The sequence below is a fragment of the Mycteria americana genome, chromosome 3, assembly GCF_035582795.1.
Source record: "Mycteria americana isolate JAX WOST 10 ecotype Jacksonville Zoo and Gardens chromosome 3, USCA_MyAme_1.0, whole genome shotgun sequence".
NCBI lineage: Eukaryota > Metazoa > Chordata > Aves > Ciconiiformes > Ciconiidae > Mycteria > Mycteria americana.
The window spans coordinates 105829495-105851216 of NC_134367.1; the positions used below are offsets into that span (position 1 = coordinate 105829495).

The following is a 21722-nucleotide window of genomic DNA, read 5'->3' on the forward strand; positions in this document are numbered from 1 at the left end:
GCTTCGGCCTAAATGTTTGAGATGCATCAAATTCCTTCAAGTTGGCCTTTAAATTAAAAATTAAACTCTTCTTTTGAAAGTCATGTCCTTGCAGTTCTGAAATAGCCACTAATCCTTTTATATACCATAAAATATTTTCATCATTTTTTTTTCCCTGCAATTGTTTCCTGATTCACCACAGAACATATACTGTACTCCTAAAATCATTTAACAGTGAAGTCAATCTACAGGGAGAACGAGAACTCAAAGACCTGGAAAGTTAAGAACATGGAGTTTAAGTTACTTTCAAAGGTTAAATTAATCTTCATTTAATGGGGGGGATCACGTAACTTCGGGATCACGTTTTAGATGGAAGATGGATATTCACACTGACTCAGATACTTTAAAATAGTCTCCAGGTTCTCAACCTTTGCAAACAAAACCTCTTCAATCTGAGGAAGATACAGAACACAGAACCTTTTAATTTGAAAGATGACAAAGTGGATTATTGGCTAGTTACACGTGCCAGTAGGGTGATCCATTACCATGGACGTTCTACTGCAAGTACACCATGTCACCTTAATAGTAGCTAGAGCCGTATTGGCTTAAAAAAAAAACGTAAAAAGGGTTTTGCATGTGAATTGAACATAATAGGTTTGACATGGACTAACCTTAAAGAATCCAATCCACTCAAATCCCTTTGAAGGCTGCAGCTGAATTTCATGCAAATCTTAGAGAAGTAGCCAGGCTGTTGGGATTTCAAGATGCTGTGTCCCTTTCTTCTGCAGATCTAAACCCAGGCAAAACAATAACACAAAACCCTCCCACAATTTCAAGGATTCCTCTTAAGATGATCCTGGTTTTATTCTTTGGTCCAGGAAACCTTGACATTTAAAATTAGAAAGCAAGAAGAATCTTATGTCAGGAAACATATCCAAATATGAAGCCAATCTTTTATTTTTTAAACACAGCATTGGACTAATGTTTCCTGCATTTGAAAAAAAAATCTGACATGACAGCACTATTATTAAAATGTTTAGAATAGAATTATTCAGATTAACTTCCTATGCTCAAATCTAGCACTAACAGGTTTTATCTTTTTTAAAAATAATTCAATTTTAGCAATAAATAATCCACCATAGACTAAACCTTCTGGTGGTCATTTTGAAATTCAAGCAAGCAACTATAAAATAAACTTACTTATTTTTTCAAGACCACTGTAACAATATGAAATTCTGTTTGATCACCTGCATTAAAAATATCTAAAAAAATTTAAATGTTTTACGTATGTTTACGTAGGCACAAAAACATATACATTTTTGTCTGTATAGCAATATATACACTGACAGCTGGAAAATTATTTGTTTGATGACTGGATTTAATCTTCACCTGATAAACATGAGAGGAAGAGGAAAAGCAAAAGCATTTGTCAACTGCTTTTCCTCTTAGAATAAAGTACAGATGACTACAAATGTAACTAACTATATAACCAAATCAAAACCACACAGTGTGTATAAAGCACCGACTATGCAAAGTAGTTATAAATTCTTGGTTAACAAAGGGCACAGAAAGCCCTTAAAGGAAATATTTTATTTCTGCTAAATTAATACCTAAAAGCATTACATTTCATCAGTTTCACTTAGGTTTAAAGTCCCCAAAGATTCTCCTCCTGAAACTGGCTATATTTTATGTGCAAACCAGGCTGAGAGCTATCTAAATCTAGATAAAACTCATTGGCTTGTAATCTTCACAATGATCTATACATCTAAATCTATATGCAAATCAAATGCTCTCATGCATTAACACATTCCAAAGCATCTAGGAGTAAGAGAGTGCTTTCTCCCTCTCACAACCCCCCTCCTTTGCTCCTCTCCCCCTCTCTTTATTTACACTAGCTACCTAAATAATTCACACTGCCTTCTTTTCAGCCTGAATGTTCTTCTGTTGAAGCCTGCAATGAGCTATTGCAGTAACCAGATGGACACATGAATGCAGCAGGTGGGACAGATGGCAGACCGCCCTGTCTGACGCTGGCTGCCTCAGCTTGGACTGCCTTTTCCTTCCAGGTACATTATCATCAGCGTAGCAGAAAGCACTACGCAGAGGGAAAAAACCCTTTACATACAATACTATATGAATTTGTTAAATAAATGACCAGATGCTTATTTGCTTTTTAAACCAAAATGCAATTCACTTAAGAGTACGTAAGAAGCATTTCCCCTCTTCCCTTAAAGGAGAAAAGTCCATCTCTATTCTCCAGGAAGCCCCCCCGAGTGGTGCACATGAAACAAAATATGCCTGAAATCTTATAAAGATCTTAAACTCCTGACTTCACAAAAATTTTCATTCAGCTTCAGTTTCCAAATACCTCTACCCTTTCACAGGTAACTGTTCCAAATTTTTTTTTTTAATATAAATTTATGTATCTTCTGGTACATGGTCACAGTTTTTAGATGAAGTCTTAACAGCTATTATACATACAGTGATAAGCCTCAGTTTCCATCTGTGTAGTATGTTCCTTGACTGAATTTCTTCTGTTCCCCATTTCAGGAGATATATAAAATTAATAGTTTATTACAAAAGATTTGATACTTCTAGGGAAAATGCAAACAAAAGCTGAGGCAGTAAGTCTATCTTTGACTGCAAAAATTAACATTTTAATATGTTGCTTTCCTCTCTGGAACACCGGGCAAAACACAGTGAAGATGACAGTAAGAAAAAACTGTAATATGCGTTTTAAGCAAGAACACATGAAACTGAGAAAAAAAATAAATCTGGTGACACATGTGACAGAGTTTGACTGGCACCAGCATCACTGTACCACAGAAGTTACTCTTTTCATACAAAACATATTGCCGTCCAAATGAGCAGAAGTGATTAACTTCATACTCTTTTCAAATCAGCAGGCAACTGATTCAGAGTATTAACTGAAATCCTGTTTCAAGGACAATTTTTAAAAATCATATTGAAAAAAAGGTATTAAATGTAAGTGGTCAGTTAGATGCTCCATGCAATCCTATACTATCGAGATTTGTCTCTCCAACCTCTTCTCTCACCCCTTGTGCCATGTCAATGAGAGCAGCCTGGGTTGCTCCCCGTCTCCCTTTCACAGTGCTTTTCACTCTACCTCCTTTTCATTAACTGCACCTTCTCTGAACTGACACACAGGAAACCACCCACCTCTCCCTCAAATGCCAGGTAGATTTCTGCTGACCTACAATAAAACAATCTGTACTTCCTTGCTAGCCTGAAGTTAATACTTTTATTTTAAATTAAAAATACAAAACCACACACAAATTTTACGCAACTACCTATGCACACATACAGAGTACGGTTGCCCTGGTCCTATTAAAAACTACGTTGACCCCTTTTCTGCAGTTTTCATGAATTGCTTGTATTTGTAGTCATCAAAGCTCTTGAATAGGAACTACCTATATTTATACACTGTACACCACAGTAGCATGACAGGGGCCTCTATATACTACCATAATAGAAATACTAAATAATAACAGGGTAAATCATATGGAAGTGATTTGCAATTACACTCAACTACTGAGTCAAAATATCTTTTTTTTTTTTAAAAAAAAATCAGAATAAGCAATTACACGATGTTGAAGGTAAAAGAAAAAGTGTAAGTCAAGACATGTTCTGTGTTAGATTCTGCTCCCTCTGAGCATACTGGTACAACTGGAAAGAGAAACTGACTGTAAATAAACCTGCATGAGTAAACAAGGACTGGTGCAAACTGGCAACTAAAGCCTGAAACAAACAGGAACTTATATCTTCAGAGATTTAAACACACTTAGTAGGGACTCAAATAATAATAAACATAGTAATATAGCATCTAGTTTCGTCTGGCCCAGGGAGAAGACATAGCAGTATTACCAAAAAGTTTATTCTTGTTTATTTCTGACCTGGCAGAAGCCAGGAATTACAGAAAACCTCAAGGGACAGACTGCTTTCATGGGATGCCCAGGCTGATCCTGAGGCCAAAGAGGTTAAGCACTTCGGATAAACTTTGGATAAGCAGCACAACTTCTGTATGCTTATGTGTCCTAACTGAAAATCCTGAACTTTAAGGTTTTATATTACCACCTCGGGGGGCAGGGGGGTGGTGGTGGGGGGGGTGGTGAAAGAATCCAAGGATCATACATGCAAACTGACAAAATTATGCAATAGATTTTGGTACCAGCAACTTCTAGAAATGGTGAACTATGCACTACCAGTTTCAGAAAAGCATTTCAAGTTAGAGTAACTAGTTTACATCATCACAGACAGTAAAAGCAGCGCACTTTACAGTCAGTTTGCAAATGCTATCACGCAAGTCGTGATTTCACTATGATGATATAAGCTGTTTTCTAAACAACAATATATGAAAAGAACTCTGAACATGCAGGAACACCCTCCTTAAAAATAAACCTGAGCCACTGCCAGGTTGTCACAACAGGAACACACAAGCTATTGGAGCGGCCAATCATAGAACAAAACTTGGATTCAAAAAGAGTATTACATTGGTAAGCTTTTTAAAAAATAAGAAATCCCAAGCCTTCTGTTTTCATGAACAAAACTCACGGTTGAAACTGGTCATGTATATTCTTAGCGTTGAAATCGTTTGTATTTAACTACATGTGGGGAAAAAAATAGGGGAATAAAGAATAAAATAATTCCTATTGAAGGCCACAAGACTGATACTAGGTTCTTTCTGGTTTGGACATATTTTCACAGTTTAGGTATTATTTTTAAATAATTGTTTTTAATGGATTTATTAAATCCACTAATTAATAAGGTGATATGACTATTCAAGGTATTTTAGAAAATATATTAATTCTTGACTATTTTTTTACTCTCAAACAAACCTATTAAATTCTCTTTAACTTCAAATTTAAACTTGGAATGCAATCTTCCTGCTTGTGTAATGCTTGCCATTGCTATGTGGACACCATGTGTAAGCAAAGCCCTCATCATCTGAAGCCTGAGGTATCCCCCCAAAAATCAGACCTGTACCTCTAAAGAAAGAGTTGTATATGGACATCTTGACAGCAAAAGGAGTTGAGTTGCACAGGTGTCTGTGAAGACAGCATTTGGACCCTACAGAAGCAGCTATTGTTCATAAAGGTGTTTCAGTAAATAAATTTGCATGCCTAAATACATATCTATAATCTGGTAATTTGCAAGGAGCTACCGCTGATGAGACAACACTGAATGATAAAAAAACTCTTCATTCTGTTCTATGAGGAAAGTAATTGTCAATCCCAATCACATGTGAGCATCACAGGAAAGACAACATAATTATACTTAAACTGGACTTGATACAAATACCATGAAGTTGATTTTCAAAAGGATCAAATTTTCATTAGAACTCTGCAAACAGAAGATCTGATGAGTTTTCCTAGGGCTGAGGTTGTAGGACTTCTGAAAAATGAGTTGTGTTTCTTGTGGGTTGGAGTTTTGTTTTTGGTTTTGTTTGGGTTTTTTGGGTTGGGGGGAGGGCGGGCATTTTGTTTGGGTTTTTTTGTTGGGTTGGGTTTTTTTTTTTTTTCAAATCAAGCTACATACATTGTGCAAATGCAGCCTAATAGATACTAACCTCTTTGCAAAGTCTGGTCCAGGAATAAAGGGGGGGGGGGGGGGGGGGGGGGGACGGGACGACCAACCACCAAAACAAAACACAAAACCAAAACCCCAAACAAGTAAAATTACCCACAATATTTATGAAAAATTATGTCACCTTAAACACATCTTTACCTAAAACATGAAAATTTCTCTGATCAGGTAATATACTGATAGAGGCAGGGAAATGGGAGTAGCTTATAAAAAATCCTAATATAAAACAAGAAGTAAATTCTGCTTCCACTGCAAATGTATCCCCCTAACTTTTAATACAGAGCATAAGTGAGGGCAGAATTTGATGCTGAATGTAATGGATATAATAAATACATGGCTTTAGAAGCTCCCAAATATGCAAATGCCAAGGAATGGAAAAGCTGCCTTTTTAAAGGAAATGTGTACAGAAGAAATAAGCAGACATTTAACCCTAAATCGTAAAGGTGTAATTTCAAAAAGACAATACAATCTACCTACTCCCCTATGTCAACGACCAAAAAAATTAAACCCTGAATGCCGACATTCCCTCCTCCCTTCCCTCCACTGTAAAAACCGAAGCACTAACTTTGAACGCCTTGACATTTGCCTCTATGCCTCTGGTTCAACACTAACAGAGGTCTACTCTTAAAGGAGCAAAAAGTGTCTTTAAAAATCTCAAATACATAGTAATTCTTGCACTTATTTCTCTGCAGCTGAGCAGAGCCATTTACATAGTCCACTGAACACTGTTTAGTAAACACGACAAGAGTGCTTCTATCTTATTGCCCTTGTAAAACCAAGGCAGGGGTTCTGTTTTTAGTGCACACTCTGGTTCAGTGTTAATCCTGTTTTATGTTGTTCACACCTGCTGCTGACTAGCAGCCTGCTGATGGGTTGTGGTTTGTGCTGCTCCGAGACAATCCTCACCAGCTTCAACAAAAAACTAGTCACTAAAGTGGAAACAAAACCCCCACTGCTATGCAAAAACCATAAAAGGGAAGAACTGACGTGCATGCCTCAATTTTCCTTACTCTGCTACTTCAGGCTGACCAAAATTTAACATTGGGGTTTAAGTGCACATGCTTATATTTAGTCCTCATGCCTACCTTTTCTAGGAGTTCTTCTCCAGACAGCAAATCTTAGAGACAAATGTCATGGACACAACCTTTATAAATATATGCTGTGTAACTCACCTTTTCCTTTGTGCCTAAGAAAATAATAGGCTTTGCTTTAACAGAAGTACTGAATGTTGATAAAGCATCCTTTTGTGAACCTTTATAGAAATAGGCTTTTGCAGATTTTCCAAGAAACTTCCTTTAACATATTTTCACATGAAATTAAAATGTTACTGTTCTAGAAAACAGCTTCTTTTTTATCACAAAACTGATCTACACATTTAAGCATTAAAAAAAAAAAAAAGGCGCCATAGAGTCAGATCTTCCTCCCACTGATCCCAGCAGTAAAATACACCTATGCCTTCATAAGGTTGAGTAAGTACAGAAGTTTGAATGCTTTACCAGAGACAAAAAGGTGATCTGTGATTAAAGGAATTGGTCTGGAATTACATAGTGCTCATATTCAGAGAGAATAAGAAAATCGAGGAAAGGAAAACCAATTACAACAGAAACCCTTTGTTTGGCGAACATATCGATATAAATTGTGCGTTGAGATCAGAGATAGAAATCACATGCAACTTTACTGACTCAGAGACTCAGACATAGGCATTGTTATCTACAACAAAGTTTTGCACTAGAAAAGTCTCTAAAATGGAGGGCAGGACATACTACTGTCACACCTACTTTAAGGTACTCTTTATATGACTAGAATAACATAAAGAAGCATCAGAATATTTGGACAGCAAACTCTGTGTCTCCTTATATCCTGTTATGCCATCTTGGCCTATTTCTTTCTACAAAAGAGAAAGTAGAAAAATGCTTTCTGTCCAAGAGCCAAGTTCCTATATCTCTTAAACACTATATGAGCCTTTTCATAAATAAAATGTTGGTTGGAGGCCAGTCAAGGCAATTCTCCATCTATTAAAATTTATTTTGCATCTCATGGGGAAAGACGTCCTGAATGACCATGACCATCCTCTGTGACTCTTTAATTCTGCACAGGAAAACCAAGGTGTTTCTGCCTATACAGGAAGATAATATGCATCAAGCAGACACGTGTATTCCACGTTACAACTTTTCATCCGAAATTCATCAGCAGAAACAAACCAAGATCAAACAATCTTTACGTAAATTCAGCATTTCAACCTCTCTTGCAATTCAGATGTAAAACCAAGGAAAAAAGGGGTCAGTCTCACTTTGTCTTACCATCTCCATCTGAAGGATTTCTACCTCCTCTTTAGTCAACACAAGACTGACGACATTGGCATAATGCCAACACTGCTTTTAAGCTCACACAGAAAATATTATGGGGTAATCTTAGTATTTCCTGGTCACACTCCTTTAGGCAACTCTATACTGGTGCAAATGTCACATCCTGGCAGTGAATCCTTGGAACACAGGCTCTATTTCTTCATTGATTTCTTTTAAAATACTACCAAATCATTCATTTTTTAAATCAATTATAGAGACTGATCCAAAATCCACTAAAATGAATGGCATTCTTTCCATTTAGTTTTGAATCAGGCCACTACAAGTAAAAGCAAAAGATTTCTTAAGACAGATGCAACAACTTGGGAGCAGGCTGCCCTTCATACCTTGGAAAATCTCCGCTAACTTACCTAACAATGGTACAAAAACCCCACAGTAATTTTGTCAAACAGCTGCATCTGCAGCATTCCTGTTCCAGCATTACCTAATGTGCAAGTATCATACATTTTTAAAAAATTAAAAAAAAAAGGGGGGGGGGGGAGAAGGGAAGGGGGGAAAAGCCCCGCCCCAGTCATCCATCAAGTATACATCCAGGCCACTGCTCCTCAGAAATTTAATATGTGCTAAAAAGATATAAAAAGACATAAAAAGCTTTCAGAAATAAAAGTGCTTCAGAAGCTGGATTTTAATATTGCCAGGTGGGGTTTTTGCCAGATTATAAAATTGACTTAAATGCCAGGATACCGCATTTCAGAAGCGGCAGCAGCTTACATATTGTCTAGTATTAGTGGCTGAAGTGTATTGCTGATTCCAAAGCTAGGCTATCATGGGGGGGTGGGAGGGGGTGTAAATAAATAAATAAATAAATAAAAATTGGCATTCCCTACCAAGCTTGCTACCTGCTGCCTTCAAGCGCTCTTTTCAAGTATGGCCTCCACAGCAAAAAAGTTAAGACTACTTTATTTTGATTATAGTGCTTTCCCCAGGCAGAAATTTTTATTTCAGTTTGAATCCTTAAACCATTACATTTTCAGTGATGCATTTTTATATTTACAGTTGACATCTTCATAGAAGAATGAAACCTTTGAGCAACAGCTCTAAAGCATGAAGGTTGCCTGCAGTAAGTACTTAAATTATTTTACACCCAAATGGAGCCAGTTGTTTTTAGCTAAAATTTAATAAACCTTAAATCAATGACCTTTCTTCTACTGAAAGCCTGCACTTGGGAAAACTAACTTTCCCAAGAAACGTATTTTGGTGAGTAAATGCCAAACAAAGGGCTATTTAAATCTGAACATTTTCTCAATTTATAGCTTGTGAACATTCAGCTCCTAAATTCCCAACTGCTGCCTAATGTATAGAACAGTGGTGCCTTGGTTTAATCACATACCATTGATTTCAGAGTGTCACAGTGATCTCATTGACAGTAATCAATAATAATCCAAAATCAATCAAATCTGCTCTTGCACTATCATTCATCAAATTTGCATATCCCAAAATTAATTGTAGGCACGTGAAAGGAAAAGAATCTGGAAATAAAAAAGGTACAAAAATAAAAATCGGTAAACTTTGAGAAGATAATAGTGCATCCGAGCACACTTCTTGCCTGCTGGGGTAAGTTAATGATGAATCATACCTTGCCTTACCAGCTAAGACTCTGAGATATATTCTTTTTCGAACACAAAAATACACAGCAACTGAAGGCAGAGGACATACTAGTAAATGATCAAGCATTATGTTATGAACAGCCGTGTTACGTGCTGAATTTCAAATGTGTTGCCAGTATATTACAAAATACACAAGTATGTTACACTGTGAAGAACTGCACATTGTAAGTTAGCCACTGCACTTCACAGAGCAAGAGAGGATAAAATTACTGAATTTCTGTACCAAAAGCATGAATAGATGTAGCCACTTATCAAAAGAGCTGTTATTGTTGCCGAGGTCTCCTCTCTCAACATATTCACCTGTAATTTTGTCAAGGTAATAAATCCTTCCATTCATTACAGCACACTCAAAAGCACCCTGCTATTTAATTTAAATGGAAAAAAGGCCCAAAGTGTCTAAAACATTTACTTTTGCTAATGTAAAAGTGCTGGCATTTTACTTCATTCCCGATAAGCCGGTGCCAGTGGATGTGATTATTCTTTTCTTATTCAAAGCATATCAGTAGTTCCAAAGCACTCTCAATCTTATCAGGTGTATGAACAGCACAGTTACTGAAAACAGTTTGTACTGCTCCTCTCTCTTTCTGCCAGGCTATCAGATAAACCCAACTAACTAACTAACTGTATTTACACACAATCAAACATAAGCTGTGTCTTCAGTATATTGTAGCCTGTTTCTGGCATGCTACAGGTTTTCTGCCTGACATTAGTTCTAACAAAAACACCAGCAGTGAATTAGCTTACAACAAAAATACAGCCATTCTACAGCACGTAACACAAAAGGGATGTGGGGAGAAAAAAGGGGGGGGGGGTGGTGTAAAAATAAAAAGATAGAAATTTTATTAAGTAAGAATGATTGCTTCCATCTCAGTATTTCACAGACATTTACCTGGTGCTACTTGGAAAAGAGCATGGAAGCAGTAGAATTCAAATGCATTCAAAACATACCTGACACAGGACTTCAGAGCAGAGAAAAAATTTCTATTTGCTTTTTTGTTTATTTTATTCTCCTGTCCTCTAGGAACTGTCTCCGATTTGCAAGGGGTGAGAAAAAGAAAGAAAGAAAGAAAGGAAAGAAGGAAGGAAAATGGTTACAGTGTCTGAAGGCATTAAATGCCTCTACTGTTTTTGTCTGGAACAAGACCGTGATTTCTCATGATCCAACCTTCGTCTGGCATTAAGATTAAAAGACCCACCACAAAACCAAAACACTACCACTCCCCCCCCCCCAAAAAGCCTCTCAGCAACTCTCCTTTTCATTCAGGGTCTCCAATACTGAATTTTCAGTGCTAACTACTGAGGAATAATAAAAGATCTACTACTACAGAAGGGCCACGGCTTTGAAGATTTTGCTTACTGCACAGCCATAGGAAATACATGCAGAATCTCCCTTCGTTCTTCTCAGAATGACAGCTACAACGTAGTATTTGAAGAGTTAAACGTTAACCTGGCTGGGCGCTGGGCGCTTTCGGCTAGCTAAATGAAAAGTTCTGGAAGGCCGGGAGAAATCCCGAGTTTCAGCTCTTGATTAATTACAGCCTTCTTCAGAAGCTGAAGCTTCAGTCCCTGCGTGGAGCGCTCCTTCCCACCGCCCCCACCCCCTGACAGCCTTTTGCGGAATACCTCTGACGGAGCAGCGAAGCGCAGGCACGTGCCACCACCTGAGCCCATCTCGTGCCTCTGTCTGGACTCCCGGCGCAGAACGAGCCATCCTCTAGATTGGTAGGAGAACAATGAGCTGAATTAAGCCAAGTGTGCAGTGCCGGGTAATTCAGCCGATTGTTGTTTCTCCATCTGTGACACCGCGGCCTGGTGATTGATGGGACAGGTGTCATTCATACTAATGTCAGCCACTGACAGGGGCTGCTCAGCTCTTTAAATATCACCCAGCACCAACTGGGCCCAATCAGCCTCTGCCCCGAGGAGCGATGGGGTGCCCCTGAGCTTTACTCAGTTATTGGGAATCCGATTCTCACCCCTTTAACGCTCACGGGAACAGTTGGTTAAAGACATGGCATTTCATGCCACTTCAGAACATCTGATCTGTCCCACTACGTTAACGGCTGCTATGAGAACGCTGCCAGGGAATTCTTTCACTGCTGGAAAAGTGAATATAATTCAGTAGAGGAAATCTTGCATTCACGGAACATTAAACTACCACGGTGAAAAAAAATCCACTTTTTGCTGTAAGAATTTTACCATTCTCCGAAGATTATTTTGCTAGCTGTCCATGTGCATTTGCTTTCGGAAACACACTCTAAATCTGTTTGCTTTTAAGACGACACATGAGTTTCACCTTTTATTTTTACTAGATGTTTTTCCTCATTTAAAAAAAAAAAAAAAACAACAGGTAAAATAATTGTGCTAAAGAAAACCTCATGGACTTTCTGAAATTAATTCCTCATAAAACTATTTCAGCATTAATACTTGTCAACCGAGCATATCACAGTCCATCGAAGAAATACCAACTTTAAACATAAAAGGATACTGGCATTCATCCTCCAAAAAGACAGGAACCAAATCCTGCAGCCAATTTGGAGACAGAAAAAAAATTTTAAAAGTAAATAAAGAATACACAGAAAATTGCTTGATCCTTTCTCTCTGTTGTATTTTCAATACATAGAGAATTATACAAACTGCCAGTAACTGGCTATACAAAGAGCGCAGCTAAGAGTGCATAAAGGAGTACGATTTCACCATTTGGTTAACTACTGTTCTTTATTAGATTTTCCCGTCTTATATTTCCTTAAAAATATTCATGTGTGAGATTAAAATAAGTGTTTCTTCCAAAAATAGCTCTAGAAACAAACCCAGAAATAGGGGGAAAGGAGAAAAGAAGAGCAGTATCACGGATAAGGATGGACTGAATAAAACAAGCCACCTCCTCCTCTCCCCACCCGTCCTGGCACCTTTATATGGGAAGGAATTTCAGAAATGCTCAGGAACAAGTTAGCACGACATTTTAGACAGACTTTTTCATTACACTTGCCAGTATCTCTACATCTGCAGGACTTCAAATTGTTTAATGTATAGCTGGCGGGGGGGGAGGGGGGGGCTGGCTTATAATTTATTATATTTTTACTTTTCCCCCCCCCCCCAAATCTTTTTCTTTCTCCTTTTTTTTTTTTTTTTTTTTTTTGCTTGTTCGTTTGGGTTTTTTCTGAGGCCATTCAAAACAAGCAACAGTAACTCCACATCATCTTCTCATTCTAACTTGCCAAAGCCATCAATCTCTGATCACACCTATTAGAATCTCACTGTAGCCAACACTACATTTTGCGACAGCTTGACCAGTTGTTTAAGGAAAGAGTGTGTGATGGAGCAAAGCTAAATCGACACATCTGTGATACTTCTGACACCCCTCAGCATGGCTAATATTAATTTGTTTTCTTTGGCTAGGTGAGTGCTGCCAAAACACATTACATATGGTATGTGGTTCCAATCAAAATGATGAGAAGGAGATGTGCGGGTTTTTTCACTTAGAGCAACATGAAAAGATACAGAGGAGTAAGAGACGTCCCTGCTAACCTACAGAGTAATAACCTAAGAAACCTCAAATCACTTTAATATAAAGTTTGGTTTCAGAACACAACCCTTTAGGAGAATCTGCCCTCCCACGTTAAGACTGCAGCTCAAATCTGCAAAGAGATTTTACTCAGGGAAAGGGAATATAATTTTCAATATATGGTACAAAGATGTATTTAGACTATTCTCACATGCATAGAGAAAACTCATCATATTTCAGGAGGTTACCGTATAAATAAATGCGCACAATTCTGTATAAGGATATTATAAATGGCTTGATTAGACCGAGGAGAAGGAACCTCTATTTCATACACCCCAATATACTAACTTTCCGCAGTATATGGAGACCCTTCTCCAATTTCATGCTTAATGTTCTGTGTTAGTGTCATGAAAAATATGAGATTTATATTTCTAATAGTATTTTTTGGTTTGCCTTGTAAATTATTTTGATCTAAATCAGAAAATTCCATCTAGATTTCATACAAATTCAGAATGGTGACCCACGGTAAGAATTAGACATTCAGCAGTAATGAAAAACAGCATATGCTTGTCTTGCGCTCCGTAGAAGTACCTATATCGCTCTAACTTTCATTAGGATATTAATAGAGATTTTTCCTAGCAAGTGTAGGAAGCTGAAGCAAAAAAAAAAAAAAAAAAATTTCAATTTTAAATGGGAAATGATACTCTGATTAAAAAGCTATGCTCCTTAAAAGGGGAAGAAAATTAGAAATTAGACAAAATTCCCTTTAATGCAAACCTGCTATATTAAGGAATAGCAAAGGGAAAAGCCCTTCTCTGTTTGAAGAAAATACAAATTAATTGAAAAACATTACAAGCATTATGTAAACAAACCCAAGAGATTTAAAGCTTCTGTAACATAGCAAATACATAAATTGTTTCACAAGACGCACATGTCAAAAGGCAATGTTCTACCGTATCTATCAAAGTTACTCTCCAAAGTGCTACTGAAAAGGCAAAACAGAATTCCTTTAAAAATAACAATTAAATAATACTATCTGAAATAGCAGTACATAATTCAGTTTAATATTTTTCTCTAATGTTTCACGCTATCTTTACTTCTGGACAAGCAAACTGTAACAAAAAAGCTATAGGATTTTTGGTGAGGACTAAGGACCATTGCAATGGAATGTGTATTTTATATTTTTGTCTGAAGACATCATGATTTATATTAATGATCATATGTAGGAGGCTTCCCCCCCTAAAAATAATTATATTCTTTAGGAATAAACATAACCGTATGTCGAAGGACACATGTAGCTGAAAAACAGTTTTCTCACTGAGAGCCAAAACTTACAGGAATATGAATAAATATTAGTCATGTAAATTACTTGGAAGAGGAAATTTTTATAAAAAAAATACAGCATGTTTTAAAAGCAAAATTATGAGTACAAATACAGAAAATGCTAGATTACATGGAGAATGTGATATAAAATCAGGTGCAAATGTTTTGTCTACATTGCTGGCCAGCTCTCTTCTCATGGATAAGAAAAAAATAAACACATAAAAGCAGCAGGTTTTTGACAAGCAACTGCATGGAGGGAAGTTATATAGCTCTGCATATACTTACTGTATGCATGTCTGCGTGCATACACACAGTAACAGATGTACATTGCACAAACTGCATAAGGAATACACTATATACCTGGACACGCACACATGCACAGATATATATGTATTTGAACTCAAAACTTGTTGTGCATAGACAGAGGATTTCCACGAAAAATGCAAATATATAAAACATAAAACCACACACACACATGCTTCTACAGATATGACTGTAAGCACGTATGATTACCTAACTCAAGCCTACAAGTAAAAGAGGATACACAAAACGTAAAAGAACATGTAATAAGTGGAATGTCAAGCTGCAGCGACTGTTGGTGTCATCCCTGCACTATCAAACATACATATGAGTATGATTGGAGACAGAGAGGCTAAATATTTCACTGTCAGAGCATGTCGAGAAATGCAATTCATTTCTCTCTCATGTGCTTTAGGACAATGACAATTTAATACAAGGCCAGTGGATGTAAAAGAGATAAAAACTGAACAAACTGGCCTGGCATAATCACAGATTTCCTCTAGAGAGCCTGGTAGCGTGAGGCTCATATGCACTTGTAACGGATCAACATTTTATTGTTTCTTCCCCTCCATGAATTTGCTATGAAGAAGAATTCATAGCAAAGCTTATCTTATAGACAGAGACTACTTTAAGCTTCAATAGGAGCAAGAGTTCCTCCCTTTTTTTCTTCCTACTTAGGCATTTCACTTATCCTAAGCAAAGATAATTATTTGAGATACTTTCTTGAAAGGTTCAAATAAGTGTTTTTTTCATTCCCACTTACACTTCCACACGGGTACAAGCAACCTCCCTGCAGGTCAAGGGTCAGTCCTTTAAAAACATTCCATAAAATGAATAATCATGTCACTTATAAATAATTCATATTTTTATACCGTAATTTTTCTATCATAATTTCACTCTGTAACATACAGAAATAGCAGCATAGCATATGGACTGACATATCTGTGAGAATAGACATATCATACTTCTTAGCTACTCTAAGCAAAGTAGGCTTCAAGTATTGTTAAATATTATCATGGACAAGTTACCTTCTGTATTTGATGAATAGCACCATGTATTTGAAATTAATTGCAAAAGTAGGGTTGGCTAATGAGGCGGCCCTTATCTTTTCTCAGCAGTGCAAGCACAAGTATTTTTCTGCTGGCTCAATATTTTTTAAATGCCCAAAGTGCTATTAACTAAGTTGAAATCTGATTAAAATATGAACGCTAAAATATTCACAACAACTAGTGCAGCTACACAACAACAACAACAAAAAAGGCTAAGGAAATTCTTATCTCTTTTCTTATCATTAAGCATGTGTTTTGAAAAATAATAATTAAATAAATTGTTCCCTACAGATTCTCCCAGTTGTTTTGTTTCCCATTAGCATCTTTGAAAACAGTTTGTTAAGACAATAGTTATTCTTTATTATGGAACTATAGGGATGGTGCCCTTCTACCTGCCTCAGTTTAAAAAGAAATTTGTAGGAAACGTTAAAGCTTAAGGACTGTTAGAAAAAGGACAGCGTGCCTTAGGAAAAAATGGGGGGGAAAAAGTACAGAAAAAATGATCAGCCATTCAAGAGAATTAATGAATATCCACAAGGGCTTTGCTAATAACACGGGTTAATTACCGCTGCAACGCACCAGGCTCAGTAAATAAAAGAGCACAACCATAAACACATTAAAATGAGCAACCATCACTAAAAGAGGGGCAAGCCCCAGTAAATGAAAAGCTGTCAGACGGGCATTTCAGCACAAACCCTTTATACTTCTGCAGGATTTAAAAACTTGCCAGCAGTCTATCAAAACCAAAAAAGCAGAGACCTACGACCGGAAACGGAGAAGGAAGAATGGACCAAGGCCTGCCTGCTGCCCAAGGGGAGAACATAGGCAGAGTCTGTTCGCTCACCCACACTTGGGGGCTGGCTTCACAGCACAGAGCTGCGTGCCACGTTACACACCGGGTACGTGTAACGGAGGCCTGGAGACTCTTGACAACTTTGGGCTTTATTTCTCAATAACAACTTTAAACACCTATCTCATAAGACAAATGCATGAGGTTAAAGATCTCCACAGCCTGGAGAAACCGTGGAGCGGAATCAAGTGCTGCTTCCCACTTCACAAAGAAGCGTTCTTCAGTCCACCCCTTTCCTCCCTTTACAAACGAAAGACGCTTCTAAAATAAATTCTTCGGCAATTAGAAGCTATGCCAAAATATTTTAAAGAAGAGTGAAACTGACATAAACTCTTTCATGCTTAGCATATAATCACCTCACGTGCACACACGCACACAGAAATATATATGTTTACGTCCTGATGCATGTGAGTATATACACACACTTATATTCATCCGTACACAAACAAAACCCAGACAGACTCGCACGGTAACCCCACAGACCATTCCCACATTGCAACGTGAAAACGGTTAGAAAAATAAAATGTGTGTATACCGACCAGCGCTGCACTGAAGTATTCACATGATGCGACGCCTATATCCACTTTTTAAATGTTACAGCCATTCTACACCACCTTTATTTCTTGTTATCTATGTATTTTATCTGTTGCACTGCAAGATGAAAACGTATGCATACTGTAACAGCTGAATTTGTTTCACGTTTAAAGGCTGTTGCACGTTGTAAAATGGAGAAAGTAGGGAAACTGCTGAGGGTTCAAATTAAACACAGTGAGCCACAAAGGGCAAACGTACATAGGGCACAGAAGCTTTCTGGAGTTACAAATCTCCTCAGTTTTCTATGTTTGGCATTCAGAGATCATGTTTAAATTTACTAAACTAGTCCCGTCCCCCGTCCCTCCCTCCCCCTTTTTTGGAGCATTTCAATTGCCTTTCCTTCTTCCAACAGCTGTGACAACTGTTAAAACAGTCAGTAAAATTAAGTCCGCTCTATAATCCTTTAGTCAACGTTACATTTTAATCAGAGGTTGAAGGAGATTTCACGTTATGAACGCACTGATTCATTTAGAATGATTAAACTGACACATATGTCAAAATGAGCAGATATATTTATTGCATCTGTTAGCTTATTAACTATTAGTAATTATTAGTGTTATTGTTATTGCTGAAAAAGCAAAAAGGCAAGGTTGCAGCTGGCTTTAAGTTATTGCATTCTTTAACATGCTCTGCCTTAAAATCAAAGCATACCTAGTGATGGTCGGACAGATGTCTGTGCACTCCCAAAATGTTCGGACAATTTTTAGCTCGAATCCTCTCTGCCCTCATCCATAACATAAGAACTGCAGAAACTACTACATTTATTTTGTATGTCCTTACGCTTGTCTGTGCATACGCATGTGACAATATGCAGTCAAAACAATTACTATGAATATTAATAACGTGTAAAACTCTGGAGCTTATTAATTGAGACAGAGAAGCAGATACATTTCTGAACGTTAATGATTTCTCTGTGTCCAGTCAACCACACACGCTTCAAACCCTACGCTCGGACAATATACTGGGAGTGTTTTAAGATGACTTTTAATTGAGCCAAAGAGGAAGAAAAAAATTAGTTTGAATCTTGCACCAGAGCCAAAAAGACATGTGCCCCGATTTCATTTAAATGCATCTACTCTAAGAGGCTTATCTAAACTAATCATTCAAATTAGCTGTAAGAAGGTAAATTCAAGAAAGCTCCTTTGGGGGGGGGGGGGGGGGCGGGGGGGAACCATCCACAAAAAGAAAAAAAAAAAAACCAAAACTCAAACTTATCGTCTTTTTATGTATTTTATAAAAAATATATCACTGTTAGTAAAAGCTGTGCAAACTGCATTCTTACATTTATAAAGCTGTCTTACACTATACAGCAGCTCACAGCGTGCACTGACCTATAAACCACATCTGAGAGGGCATCCTACCTCTGTTTATTTTCTTTTATTTATCCCGGAACATTACAGTGGGTTTCCCTGCCTCCCCTTCCCAAATTGTATTCCTGCCAGCCAGGCTATTTGTTACGTCCCGCGCTATTTCACCAATACGCGATCACTGCAATTCACTTTTCATCTCTGGCTTAATTACAAATAGCAATGCAATATGCAGACAGTAAGGACAGCTAGTGGGCATCTACCTATAATACACTGTCACCTCTCAATACAGCCTTTCCACAGACTGCGTCTAGGGCGATGCTGGCTATTAGCTTGGGTTTTGCCTCGCTGTTACTGTCACCCTCAGCGTAATACGAAGGCACAGCTACGCAAGTGGCTCGACATAAAGAAAAATGAATCGGTGACAGCTCCCGTGATATACTAATATTTAATCCCGGCTGTGGGCTGAAATCAAGTTCAGGAGCCACTCGTCAGCCCCAGACCGCCTGGTTTTGTTCGGGCGCCAGGCTTTTCGCCGGAGACGCTCCGCCAGGTAGCTAGCAAGTGCCGGCCAAGAACCGCGGCTCGTTAAAAAGTATTTCGCTGCCTTTCGTAGGGAAAAGCAAGAGCAGAGGGCCGCGCCGTGCGGCACGGACCCCGGCAAAAGTGCAAAACACCCCCCCGGCCGCTCTCGCCGCTGTCCGGAGCGGCGCTCCCCGGCAGGGCGGCCGCTCCCTCAGGGCAGCGCGGCGGCCGGCCGCTCCCAACCGTCGCCCCAGCGGCGCGCGGGCTCCCTCCCGCCCGCCGCCGCCTCGCAGCCGGAGCTGACGGGGGAGCCGGCGCACCTGTCAGACTGCGAGCGCCGGGGCAGGCACCGGGGCCGGGCGCTCACACGCGGACAGCACCGCTCCTCCCCGGCGCGGAGCGCCCCGCTGCCGGCCGCCTGCCTCCCTCCGACCGGCCCACCCGCCCGCCCGTCTCCCCCCCCCCGGCGCGCAGCCGCCGCGTAGTGCCCCGGGCCGGGCCGGGCCGGGCCGGGCCGGGCCCGACGCGCCCGCGACGGCTCACGCCCGCGGCCCCGGCACAGCGTTACCTGCAGCGGCGTCTAGGCGCCTGTCATGTTTTGGGGCAGGCGGCGGCGGTGGGGTGGGGGCGGGGAGCGGTACCTACTCTTCCTCGTAGTGCAGGGAGAGCGGCTCCGGCAGGCAAAGTTCTACCGAATCCATGTGCGCCCGGCGACCATTCTTCGTGCGCCCCCGCGGTAAATCAAAGTTTCCGTGGCCGAGCGCCGCGCACTTGGCACCAGTGCTCTCCGGCGGAGGCGGCGGCGGCGGCAGGCGCGGCCAGTTGGGACCAAAAGCTCGCCCGCGCGCCTAATCAAGGACTTAAAGCCCCGCTCGGAGCTCATGAATATGAAGTAGGGCTTTACATATGCAGTCCCCCCGGCCCGGGGGGACGGCGGATTGGTGGGGCGGCGGCCAATCAGGCGCCAGGGGCGCCGGGGCGGCCCGGCGCGCGGGCCGCGCGGCAGGTAGAGGGGTGGGGCCGGGGGAGCGGCCTGAGGCGGCGGCGGCGGCTGGGGCAGAGCCCGCAGACATGTCCGCGCCGCCGGCGGCCGGCCCGCCGGGGCTGCCCTCCCCTCGCCTCCCCGCCCCTCCCGGCCGCGGGGAGGCCGGCTCGAACTTCGGGCGCAGTTCGGCAGGTACCTCGGCGGGCTCCCGGTTAAGGTCGCGAAGGATCGCGCGTAAAGGTAGCGGGTGAAGTTTGCGCTGCCGTTGCCGGTTGCGGCGTTTCTCTGTGGCGGCTGGGGCCGGGGCCGGGCGGGCTCGGCTCTCGGCGTGCTCTTCTGACCGCCGCTTCCCTAACCTTTGGAACTGCTCGGCGCCGGGGAGAAAATAAATAATAATAACAGCAAGTGCGGCCTGCCGAAGCTTCTGGGTAACTCAACTTTTCATTGTCATCCGAGTTGCTGGGGGGGGGGGGCTGGTATTTTGTTATGTATAACATAGATAAATATAGAGAGAAATTCTATAAATACATAAAAATGTATAGAAATATATAATTACCTATTTAAAAAATTAAAAGCCTCATTTTGCACTTACTAAAAAAGGACATTCCTAACAAAACTAGCACTCAAATCCATTCCTTGACAGCACGGGTGCAACTGGGAGTGTGTACGGGTATGTGTGTTTTTATACAGGTTAGCTACATCTTAACATGGGTATATTTAAGGTGTATGTCCCTGGGCGAATATTTAGATGTTGAGATGTATATCTTTAGATATAGGAAAGAGAAAGAAAAGCTCCAAAACTGATCAATTTCTTCTGTAACTGTGGAGGGATTATAGTGGACTAACTCAGCCTGCCTCATTTTAACAAGATAAGGACCACACTGTAGTAGGTCTGCATTAGTGAATCTGGCAGTGTGCATAAACCTCCACAGTGTTTTGGGATTTGGTGTCCTGTAAAGTAAATTTTACCGAACTAAAAGGGAAATAAACACGTAGCCCTGCCTGTATGCCTGCATAAACATCACCAAGCCCAATTCCAGCAAACCACTGCTTAGAGCCAGCTCAGAGTTGCTCATCTCTGTCGAATGAAAGGTCCCTGATTAAACTTGTTCCAAGAAAACGACCATACTCAAATTCAGAGACACTGTTTGCACTGAAACACACGCACACACCCTGTTTTCAAAGGATCAGTAATGAACTGGGGGTGCATTTTTTTTTTCTCTCAACAGCTCCTATTTTTACTTAATATTACAACTAAGACACCATACTTATTTTCCAGGTTCAAAGTGTTTTTGCCCCTACCAGTGAAAACAGATGCAGGCTATTTCTGGCAAGGGAAAAGAAAAAAACAACTGGCAAGACCATAATTTTTTACAATTCAGCTCAACTCTTACAAAATCTTTTGTGACTGGAGCCCTAACATGATGCAAATGGCAATCTTTTAGATCAAAACAAGTCAGTGCACACCCTCAGAATGCATTAATAACATTCACAAATGGGAACACAAATGCCCTCTCCAGATCTGTTTCACAGCATTTTACCAAACAAATACAGCAGCAGAACCCAACTCCAAAATACATATGTTCAATGGACATGTTTGTATATGTTTACAGCAGAGAGAGTCCAGTGTTATGTATTTAACTTTATGTGAAGACTGGGCCTGCTTCCTACAAACCTGGTATAAATACATGCAAGTTTAGGAATTGGAACTCACACAGCAAAACTACAGCT

General features: G+C 40.0%; 1 protein-coding gene across 10 annotated transcripts in view; it reads right to left on the reverse strand.

Annotated features, from left to right (window-relative positions):
• The window catches only part of ESRRG (estrogen related receptor gamma), a 392451-nt gene that overhangs the window by 148586 nt on the left and 222143 nt on the right, over window positions 1–21722 (reverse strand). The window contains exon 3 of one of the 10 annotated variants that reach the window (XM_075496437.1): window positions 15445–15491. The exons of 7 other annotated variants lie outside the window; for them this stretch is intronic. Coding sequence is in view for 1 of the 3 variants with exons in the window: in XM_075496430.1 (XP_075352545.1) it covers window positions 19652–19707 (56 nt within the window). In the remaining 2 variants the exon portion in view is untranslated. Of the gene's footprint in view, window positions 1–15444; window positions 15492–19647; window positions 19826–21722 lie in introns of those variants that run through there. 2 more of the 10 variants (XM_075496430.1, XM_075496439.1) reach the window with 2 other exon arrangements.